The 10,916-nt window shown below is 57.7% G+C and overlaps 1 protein-coding gene across 1 annotated transcript in view; it reads right to left on the bottom strand.

The window, feature by feature from the left end:
- Nucleotides 1–548: 548 nt before the first annotated feature.
- ST6GALNAC2 (ST6 N-acetylgalactosaminide alpha-2,6-sialyltransferase 2) overlaps nt 549–10,916 on the bottom strand; it is an 11,544-nt gene continuing 1,176 nt past the window's right edge. The window contains 10 exon segments of the mRNA XM_054082964.1: nt 549–2,329; nt 2,551–2,650; nt 3,361–3,444; nt 3,602–3,705; nt 3,871–4,009; nt 4,095–4,260; nt 5,012–5,117; nt 5,119–5,187; nt 5,795–5,855; nt 5,968–6,060. Of these exon segments, the coding sequence (XP_053938939.1) occupies nt 2,162–2,329; nt 2,551–2,650; nt 3,361–3,444; nt 3,602–3,705; nt 3,871–4,009; nt 4,095–4,260; nt 5,012–5,117; nt 5,119–5,187; nt 5,795–5,855; nt 5,968–6,060 (1,090 nt within the window). The 3' untranslated portion in view covers nt 549–2,161.

The following is a 10,916-nucleotide window of genomic DNA, read 5'->3' as shown; positions in this document are numbered from 1 at the left end:
CTTCTTGCTCCCAGAATAAAATCAGGTGAGGAAAATCTTGAGAGATAAGTTGGGTTTTGTTGTTTGTTTTTAGTAAAGGTTATCTACTTGAACAGAAATGAATTTGAGTGGGTAGGAAGCAGTTTGGGTTAAAATGCTCGCTGAAATTCAAGCAGTTGTGAGCTTACCCTTCATAGCAAGACCTGCTGCTCCCTCATACCTAAAGACCTCAGTGTCTGCAGATGCGGAAAGTTGAAGAAAAGCAATTCATGGCAACAGCATGACAAAGCTACTTATGGGTAAGCTAGGACAGGTGACAGAAACGGTTTGTGTGGTCTGCTTGGAAGCTCATCGAGAAGGGAAAAGTGAGAGGCAGTGGTACAGTCATCAGGTTCCTAGTCTGAGAAGCCCTCAAAATGGAGTATTTAACTCCCAGGTTTGGCTACACCCCTGGCTAAAAAACTACCCTTTTTGAAATGGGAAAGGAGGGTGTGGGCAGTAGTTCCCGCTGTGCACAAACAGCTCTGTCACTGAGCTGGATGGGATTCCTGGCAGGATGCTGGCAGGTTCAGACCTGTTGGTTGTGCCCTGTGAATCAAGGTGCTGATTGCCAGGTTCAAAGGTGCCTGCATGGGCTGTGCTGAGGCTTGGCCAGGGTGGGTTTGAGGACTTGTTGCTGCTGTCTTAGTCAGGTGAAAAGGATCTGGCTCGTTCTTCCCATGAAAGATGTTTTGCTGAGTGCTTGTAAATGAAAACAGGGCTAACAGGCTGTCTTGGTACCACTGTAAGATGGCTCTGATGTGAGCAAAGGTTAATTTGAGACATGGGAGCACCTGATGGGCTCCAGGCTGGAGGTAACACCTGAGGCTCCTAGACTGACCCTCCATAACACTCATTCGAATGGCTGGAAGCAGCCTGTTGTGACCTTGAGGGAGCTTTGAGGTTCCCTGGCTCAGGACTGTACTATCTCCTCCCCTCTCTGCAGTTCCTCCCCAGCTGATGTACAGCAAACACCATCCCAAGTGGCAAAAGGCTGAGCTGGGAGCTGCTTGCTCCTGTCCCGCTCCCATCCCTGCTGTCACAGGCTTGCTCTGCTCCCAGGAGTGGGGGGTCTCACCCACCCTGTTTGTCAAAACAACAGAAACAGGCATAAAAGAAAATCATTCAACATTTATGTAATTACACAAAGTGGGAAAATGTCTCGGATTACGCTGCTCCCTCTGCTCCCAGTCAACCCTCCTGCCCACCAGCTGGAGCGGCCTCCCCAGCGGGGCTGACACGTTCAAGGCCTTCACCTCTCCCTTGGGGGTTTGGGGAAACTCACCGAGGCAGCAGGATCCGTAACCCCCGGGCAACAGGGCTTCCTGCTCAGAGGCCTCCACGTGGGGTCTGTGCAAGAAGAAGCTGCCAAAGCCCACGTGCACATGGCTGTAGGCTCCTCTCCAGGATGCTCAGAGGCAGACCATGTTTCTGATGTCCCAGCTGAGCTCAGTAACCCTACTCTTAGCCCCACGGCTTTTAAGATCCTTCCTTATTAGCAAACACAGCAGCCTAGAGAAGGGGCAGTGGTAGCACATCCTTCTCAAAAGCAGCACGTGTCAACCCAGAGCCAGCTGGAGTCTGGGCTTTCTGCAGTCCCAGAGAGAGGTGTTCTCCAAACATACCACCTTCCTCTCAGATGGATGTTCTAGTCTCCTGTCCAAGGATTCATCAGCCTGTTGTGGTCCCACCACAGTGATGAGCATTTGAGCTGGAGCCCGATGGAAAGCTGAAGGGTGTTATCCGCCCAGAGGCTGCCATGCATATGCATCTCCAGCATCCTCTTCCAGCACCACCCTGCCCCTCCTGTGCTTCACAGGGGCCACTGCTGCCCCACAACCGCGTTTGTGGGGCTGAAGGTCACAGCCACATGCCATGGTGCTTCTTGGTGCTGCAAGGGCCATGTTCAATCACACTGAGCCACGAAACATTGCCAGAGATCCCTGAGGAAATGCAGTATTTCTCTGCCAGCTTCAGCTTGCCCCTCACCATCCCATCACCGCCAGCTGCGGTGCAGTGGGTCTGGTCCTTGGGCTGGCTGCCCAGCTGGGGAGAGCCCTCAGGAGGGAGAAGGTGGCCTTCAGAAAACAGCAGAAGAGCCATTGAAGTCCTTGGATTTGCCCCCGTGGGCGATGGCCTGGCCTCACCGCTGGTAGAGGCTCATGATCCCTGCTCGGTGCAGGCTCCTCCACAGCATTGCCTCCAGCATCATGTCGTGGTTGGCGTAGAACACCAGCGGCTTCTTCTCCAGCTCGTAGTAGTGGTCTGAGAACTGCTCGTAGTTGGAAGTGATGAACCCATAGGCACTGACCTTCAGAGAGGGAGGTGGGACATATGGACAAAGGATGGGTTCAGGTTTCCCCCTCAGGTGGTGCCTGTATCCCCCCTCCAGGGACAGGTGTGGCACATATAGGACAGCCACCAGGACACGCCAGTCCCCACCAGGAGCTTTACAGCACCTACTGACAAGTGCCCAGCAGCCCAAAGGGCATCCCCTTGTCCCCAGGGGAAGGTGGCCCCGTGGTCTCTCACCTGGTCGCAGGTGTGGAGTGCGGTGAGGAGCATGAGGGCGCCAGTGCTGGGCATGTAGAGAGAGCCGTACTGAGTGTTCAGGAGCGCCGACCGCAGGAACCTACTGATCGACACAGCAGGTCGGGGAGGACTCCTGGCTGGCACAGCACCATGGCCCCCAGTGCCAGACCCAGCAGCGTCCAGCACCCACCCACCCCCACCATGCACTCGGTGTCTGCTAAGACACTGAGGAAAATGCAGTGCTCACGTGGATTTTCTGATGGCTGCTACCAAGGTTCAGTTCATTTGCTACTGCTGTATTTAAAAGACAGACAGATGACGTGCTCAGAGATGTGCTTTAGTGGTGGACAGGTATGGTTGGACTTGATGATCTCAAAGGTATTTTCCAACCAAATGATTTTATGATTCTATGAATGATTCTCTGATGTTTGAAATAACCCCGACCCAAGCACCTGCTTTCTTGAAAGGCAGGAAAAGACAATCCCCTTGGGCTCCGCCTCTGCCCCGTTAGACAAGGGCAACACAATTTCTGTTGGAAGTGGGAGGCGAGGTGAGCACGGTGAGGCTGGGGGAGTCTCCCTGCCAGGAAGGCACAGGAGCTGTGCTGCAGTGAATGACAAGGGACAAATCTTCCTGCTTTATTTGCAGGGAGCAGGGCAGAGGTGGCTCCAAGTGCCTGGGGAGAACTAGGACTGCGCTTTGATGCTGGGCAGCCACTGGTGCATACTGGAGAGCAGTGGTGGGAGGCAGGTGGTCTGAGCCCAGCATGGAGCAGAGCTGAGCAGCAACCATGGCCCTCGTCATCCTCACCTCGCTGTAAGGTACTGCAAGAAATCAGGATGCAGCAGCTTGAACTTCTCTGCAGATGCCTCTGGTCCAAAATACTTCTGCGGCCTGCAGCGGGGCGAGAAGGGCAGAATATGTGTCATGGGAGTCCTGGAGCTAATTGGGGTTTATCCCACCAGGGACAGATGTGGGGTGAGGGCATGCAAGTCCTGCTCCCTCCAGTGCATCACCAAAGGTGCTGGGGAGATCTTGAGGGGCTACTCACTTGTCCCCCTTGTCCGAGCCCTCTGGGACTGGGCTGCCTTGGATGGCTGCCTTCAGCATGATGTAGTCACGGGCATCCGAGGGGATGAAGATGTACCTCAGGTCCTGCAGTGGGAACACAGACGTGGCATTTGGTGGGGCTTTGGGGCACTGTCCATGCGCCAGTGGGGTAAGAGACTGAGAGGGCCTGAGATGAGAGGTTTTGGGGGGCACGCCCAGCCCCAAGGGACAATTTGGGGTCACCTCCCCAACAAGCTCTTGGGTTCCCACCTTGCCCTGGGGTATCTGGGTGAAGCCGTACTCCTCGTAGGCGATGAGAGAGTTCTTCATGGTGTTCACTGTGAAGCCATAGAAGGAAATCTTAGTCCCAACATCCTCCTCGAAGCCTTTGATCACGGCACCGTTGATCCTATGAAAAGTGCAGGACGCGTGTTCAGGACTGGCCTCTCACCAGCATCCATGGCCATATCACACCCAGGATGACCCATCCGCACCTGAAGACCAGATCATGCTCATCAATCGCCTTGCCCTGCCGGGAGCCATTGAGGATGCCACCGTTGCCCACCACGGCACAGCGGATGCAGCCTCTGGGGAAGGCGTCCTTGTTGAAGAGGTGCCTGTTGGCCGAGGTGTTGAGTTGCTGGAGGGTGCTGCCCACCACTGGAATGGAGCAGGATGGGGCCAGTCAGCAGGGAGATGTGTGTGAGCACGTGCGCGCTTAAGCATGCAACAGCTCGCACAGACAAGCTTGCGCAAGTGCTCATCCAGGAGCAGCAGCACCCGAGAAAGCTCATGCCATTCTTGTGCAGGAGAGAGGTCTGAAGGTGGGATGGGAGAACACCAGCCAGTCCTCTCTCACGCCTGGTGCCACCTCCTCACAGCCCCCACATTCCTAAGCCTGCTCCAAACAGTGGCCACTTCAGGCTGTGCGAGGCACAGGGATGTATCCAGACATCTCCAGCCCCAGCGTGTGGGTGCTGCTGCCTGTGGTGGCCATGGCTCCCCCAACAACGGCCCTCCTCGCAGGCTGCCCAGGGAGAGCAGAATGGGGTTCGGGGTAGGAAGGGGAAACTAATCTCCATCCATAACAATGGAGCGGGTTGTCTGAGCTCCTCCGGCCCCAGTTAATAATCATGCATACACTGGAGCTTTTATTCAGGGAAAATGTCACAAGATGCAGCAAGCGGCATTTGCAAAACCAGCTCCCTCCGTCCCACGCCCTAGGAGGTGGAATGGGAAAAGATCAAGGTCTCCAGCTCCTCTGCAGGGCTCCTCTGCCTGCCCCATGTCTTCAATCCTTTCTGCTGGGTTCCCTGGGCCCCTCGAGCTGCACCACATGCTCCTATCACCCCCTTTGCTCCTATCACCCCCTTTGCCCCATCTACTGCAATGGACCTGGTTGGGTCCATACCTCTGTAGGGTAAGCCTTGCCAACCGTAGGGGACATGTCGTGTCTTCAGTCTCTCCCAGGTCTCTGGGGTGAAATGCTGGTCCCACATCGAGCAACCGGGAGTGTTGGAAGCGGAAAATCTTCCCAAACTTGGGGTCTGCCTTAGCTCTGGCCATCACTGAAGCGAAGGCATGGTGCTTGGTCTGGGAGGGAGGAGAGGAAGTGACCTCGGCTCAGTCTGCCAGCCTGGGGCTAAACCTTCCCTCCAATATCTCCATCTCTCAGAAGGCACTGAGGAGGACAAACCCAGGGGCAGAAATGCTCCTTGGCCAGCACATGTTCTGCTGGGTCACCCAGGCAGAACACTGCCTCGTGCCTTGGTTTCCTGCTGCATAACACCCTTTGGTACCCAGCTCAGTGGGGCAGGGAAGACCAGGGCGTACAGAGTCACCTGTGAGCATGAGCTTTGTGAAAGGCTCAGCCCTTTCTAGTGTGGGCACCACGCTCAAGGTCTTTGTTGTACGGGAACAGCCCCAGTGCTCAGGATTGGTCCCTCCCACAGCTTGGGTCCATCCTCACAAGTCTCCAGCCCAGGCTGGTGGCACAGGTGTCACAGGGTTGGAGTGGGTGATGCTGCTCCAACCTCCACATTAGTGAATTTGCTCGGGAGACCCACGTGCATGGACAGCGGGGCTGCTCCTACACACACACAAAACCCATGGTCCTCCTCAGCTTCCCCACACAGAGCTTCACCACCAATCCCAGCAAGAAGGGGCACCAGAGACACTGTGCTTGGCTAATGACTACCTGCTTTCTGCGGGGCTTGGGCTCCTTCAGCTCGGTGGATGGCTTGGAGGACTTCACACTGGAAAGGGGAAAACACAGCGGAGTTAAAAGTCCATCCCCTGGGCACTGGGAGCCCCACAGTGAGGTCCCAGCTTGTGCCAGGACTGCTGCACACACCTTCCCCCTCTCACCTCTCTGAGCTACCTTCAAGGGTCCCTGTGCGGCTGCCAGTTCGGTGCGATGTCCTCGGTGGAGCCAGGACCAGCAGCTCAGGCTGCAGCAGGCTGGGAGAAGAAGCCAGCGGGGGCTTAGCCAGGGAGGTGGCACTTTGCTGCTGCACCCTGACCCCCCCTCCAAGCTGTGGGAGCCACAGAGCAGGACCAGATCACTTCCACTGGGCTCCCTTCCACTGCTGTTTGCCCCCATCACCCCCACCTGCACATGCTTCCGCAAGCAGGGAGCCTCGGATTCCCAAAGTACTGAGTTTTCCTGCAGAAAGCAGCCTCCTTCCTCCAGGACGCCCCACGTACCAAAAACTGCACCCAGCCAGGCTGCAGCTTTGGGGGGACCCTGCCGGGACCTCCCCAGCTCTTCCCACAGTCTCACCACTTCCCGAGCCCAAGGTGGATGGCGCTGGGACAAGCTGGGTGGGCCAGCAGGACTCATTTAGTTGTCCACACTGGATATAGCAATCGACAACGAGGATCTAGAGGCTCTGAGGTGTCCAGGATCCCCTTTGCCAGGAGCTGGGCGTGCCCTGAGCGCTCATGGTAGGGCTGGGGGCCGGCAGCAGGCAGGGTCACAGCCTGGCGGGCAGGAGGTGGGAGCCCACCAGAGGTGAACAGGTTCTCATTCATCCCAGCACAGAAGGGCCTTTCAGAGCCCCCCGGCGCCGCCTCCATCCCAGCCAGCAGGTGCTCAGGCCAGAAGCGGGGTATTGTGGAGGAGACAAGGGTCCCCTTGTTATGGGAGCTCTGCTTGGGAGCCTGGGGACAGGTAGAGGCAGGTGGGGAGCGGAGCTCTGCCTCACCCCTGGCGCAGCGGGCATTGGGTTTCCATCCCCACCAAAGCTCACATCCCCAGCAGCAGCGCCCACAGACATGCCCAGAAGCAGATCCAGACCCATTTGCCACCCGAATCCCACTCCATGCCACCCCAGGGTGGCAGACATAGCAGGACAGCCCAGTGCCCTGCCTGGGTGCTGAACCGGGCACTGGAGCATCTCCCCAGGCATGGCCGGGAGTCAGGGCCAGGTGGGCTTCAGTCACAGTTCCTCCTTGGACTGCCCGAGGCACCTGGGCAGGGGATGCTGAAGGCGCAGCTTCCCACCTGCACGGGGGCGCTGAGCACTGCCAGCAGAACAGGGCAGCTTTGGAAATCAAGCCGTCCTGCCTCAGTATCCCATAAAAAGGCAGCTCCCCAGCAGCAGCGCCCCGGCCATTCTAAACACACACCTTCCAGCCCAGGAGCAAGAGCATAGATCTTTGGGTTGGAAGTGACCTTAAAGATCATCCAGTTCCAATTCCTGCCATGGGCAGGGACACCCTCCCACTGGATCAGACTGCCCAAGGCCACATCCACCTGGCCTGGAACACCTCCAGGGACAGGGCAGCCACAGCTTCCCTGGGCAACAGGTGCCAGTGCCTCATCACTCTCATAGTGAAGAAATTCTTCCTAATGTCCAGCCTAAATCTGCCCCTCTCCAGTTTATCCCCATTCCCCCTCATCCTATCCCCACAAGCCTTTATGAACAGTCCCTCTCCAGCTTTCCTGAAGAAAAGATGCCTAGCTTAGCCCTGCCCCGTGGCCACATCCTGAGCCATTCTGCTGTGGACAGGATAGGAGTGTGACACCAACTTCCCTAAGGCTCTCCCAAGGGGCCCCTGAGTGGGTGGAGATGAGAGAGGGCAAAGAACCATGAGCGTCCACCAAGGTGGGACTGAGCCGTCCCAAGAAGATGATTGGAGCTGCGCTTTCTGCAAGGCTTTTACCGGTGTAATCACTGCCGAGCATCTAAGTAAACCCGGGCCTGACCAAGACTTGCCTGTCTCCTCAAGCGTGCGACCGGGAGCAGAGCTGTCCCTGGCAGGGGTCGCTGCACGGTGAAGCATCGTCCAGTGAAAGGCAACCAAAGGCTGCCTCAGAAACCTCGTGGATATGCTGGAGGCTGCTCTTTCAGCCCATCTCTGCCAGGTATGGGCAAGCACGGAGCAGAGGCTCACCATACAAGAGTCTCACTAGTCAGCTCCGCAGTGAGCTTGGCGTGCCGGGGCCAGCAGAGCTGCAGAGCCAACGGACCTCGTGGGGTTCCCCGGGGAGCTCACAGCCTCAGTGAGCTGCCCCAGCCCGTAGCTTGCTTCCCCAATCTCATGAAGCAGGAGATCCCCAGCCCTTACACATGTGGTAGCAGGAACTTATCGATTGTCACCAGTGCCTGAAACAGGGACCAGGAACTGAAAGTGAATCTCCCCTGCTCCAAACCCAGAACCAGCTCCCGCAAAGCACTGAGTTCCCTGGAGCCATGCAAACCCTGCATGCAAAGCCCTGGTTGGCCACCCATCCTTTTTCTGGCCGTAGAGGTGCAATCCACCACCAAATCCTCAAAGCCATTAACCCTCACACACCATGGCCAGGCTTGTGCTGCCCAGGACCTGCACACAAGCAGCCTTTCCCAGTGCTGCTGCCTCTCCAGCCCTTCCCCATCAAGGTCATGAGCCCTGAGCTGTGCATCGCTGTCCACCCAGCCCCTCCATAGCTCTCTAAGCTCTCCCACTCTCATTTCTTGCTGCAGACCCTTCCCTTCCTCTTCCCTGCTTGTCCAGTGCCTGCATGGACAGGGCAAAGACCGGGCACTGGCGGCAGGAGGGTGCTGTGCTACTTTCTGAACGTCCCGGGGCAGCGCAAGGGCTTCAGGCAGGAGGGTGGTGGGCATGGTCCGCCTGGCACGGTTGGCTCCTAATGATGTTCGATGGGAGCTGGACCCTCCTCCATCCACAGCCAGATACAGCACGCGACACTTGCTCACTGTTTCTTCCAGGACTTGTCCTGATCTGATAACTCAGTCATCACGCCAGCACACCCCTATGCTAATATCCCAGCTGTGGGTGCTGGAGCCAACTCACCAGCATCACGGCAGCTCTTCTGGCTGGAGAGCCACTGGCCCCAAACCCTACTGGGAGAGCGTGGGGCAGCTGCCCCTCCCCGGCCAGACAGCAGCTCAGCAGCCTGCCAGGGAGACAAGCACTTTGACGTCACCCGCCAGGATGTGGCCAAGTCTCTCGTGATGCTTGGTTGACTCAGAAGATGACAACCCTCCCCAAGACCGGCTGATGCACAATGGGGCTCCGGGGAAGGAGTGGCCTGTGCCTGCCCAGGCACAGTCTGTGGCAGCAGAGCCAGCCAAGCCTTGGGTACACTCTCTCATTACCATGGCATTCACAAATATGACCTTTGTGGTCTACGGCCACCCCTCATTTCCGGAAGATAACACTTGTGAGCATACACTCCAGCCTTATCTTCAGCAAATGTTTCCAGGGCCCTGCAGGGCCATTTGAGTGAACCGAAGCAGCAACACAACTCGCTCTCGGAAGATGCTTGCTCCATCCCACCCTGAAGGACAGAGCTCCAGAAAGCATCTTCCCCCAGTGCAAAGCCAGAGCAGCGCGACAAGGCTGGGCAGAGCTCTGCACTCATCCTGTCTAACAATAAAGGCACAAGCAGTGCGGGCAGCTGGCTGGTGGGGTTTCAGAGAGACGGCCAGGCAGCAAGCATGCCCAGCCAAACCTCAAAGGCTCCAGGGATTCAGCTCCCTGCAGCCCCACTGACTGCAGGGTGGCTGGCTCAGCAGGGACAGGGACATTTTGCCTGTCTCTGTAGGGTCCTCACGGCTGCCACCAGCTTTGGGCTGAACTGGAAGACTCGGCATTGCCGTGGCTACCTGGCCCTTGGGGGATTTGGTGCTGACAGCAGCCAGTATCAAGCAGGCAGTCAGCTTCCTCCCGACTCACTTCATCCTTCCGTGTCTGCACAGAGACATTGCTCACACAAACCTCCTGTCCAAAATGCCCCCCCTTGCACCGACAGCGAGTGCCCCTGACCCTCCCTTTCTGCCCCGACAGCAGGGAGAGAAGGATGCGTGCGCTCCGCAATGGCACATCAGCGCGTGAAACACCAGCCATCCCGGTTTCACCTTCGGACTCGGCCCTACATCTGTCAGCAAGGCAGCGCCGATCCCTCCTGGTGCACAGTTCAGGATGGACAAGCAGTGGCCACAGCACAGTGTGTTTGTAAACACAGGGTATCGGAGTGAACCAGACACTCGTGCTTGAGCCTGGCTTTGGCAATTGGTTTAAAGCCAAGAGCAAAACTTCAGGAGTGGTTTGGAGCGCAGCTCAGCTCCCCGTGACCTCGACCTGGGGATCCCCTCATCTCTGGGGCTGGATGAACTGACCCCATCAGCCGCGGGACAGGAGCCTGGGCTGGATCTGGGGCAGGGGGATGTGGGGCTGGCGTGGGTGCAGGCAGGGTCAGACTGTGGCTGAGTCGCCTGCTGCGTGGTGGGGGGAACCAGCTCTCTCCTACGGGTCTCCCCTGCACCCTGCTCCCAGGGTTGGCCATGGCCCCCACGCTGGTTTTCATTCCCAGCTCCAGCACTGGCTTTGGACAAGTCCTGCTGTCCTCTTGGGCCTCAGTTTCCCCTCTCTTGCACATCAAGTTCTTTGTGTGGAGCTACTCCACACCTCAGCCATAACCTGCCCCAAGTGCCCCATGGCTAACGCTGCTGAGTCCGGCACCACTGCTCGCCCAGCACCACCGAGGGTGAGAACAGCCAACCTCTGCCCAGGCTGCCAGGGACGCTTCTGCTCCGCAAGCCCACCGGGAGAGAGGATCTCTGCCCTGGGCAGGACACGACAGGGCAAGGAGAGCCCTTGCCTCCCAGCTGGAGAAGACAGTGTGTCTGGACCTCAGGGCAGCTGCATCCCCAGCAACTCCCAGTGCATATTGGGCTGCGCTCAGCTCGCCCTGTGCAGGACCAGTTCTGGTCCCTATAGCATTCTCTGTCCCGGGCAGCACCTAGGCAGCCGGGCTCTGTCGCACCAACGGCACCCGAGCATCACCCATAACACACCCTGATGCTCGC

The sequence above is a fragment of the Cuculus canorus genome, chromosome 18 (assembly GCF_017976375.1).
Source record: "Cuculus canorus isolate bCucCan1 chromosome 18, bCucCan1.pri, whole genome shotgun sequence".
NCBI lineage: Eukaryota > Metazoa > Chordata > Aves > Cuculiformes > Cuculidae > Cuculus > Cuculus canorus.
Note: the sequence above shows the minus strand (reverse complement) of the source record. Positions and strands in the feature narration are given on the sequence as shown.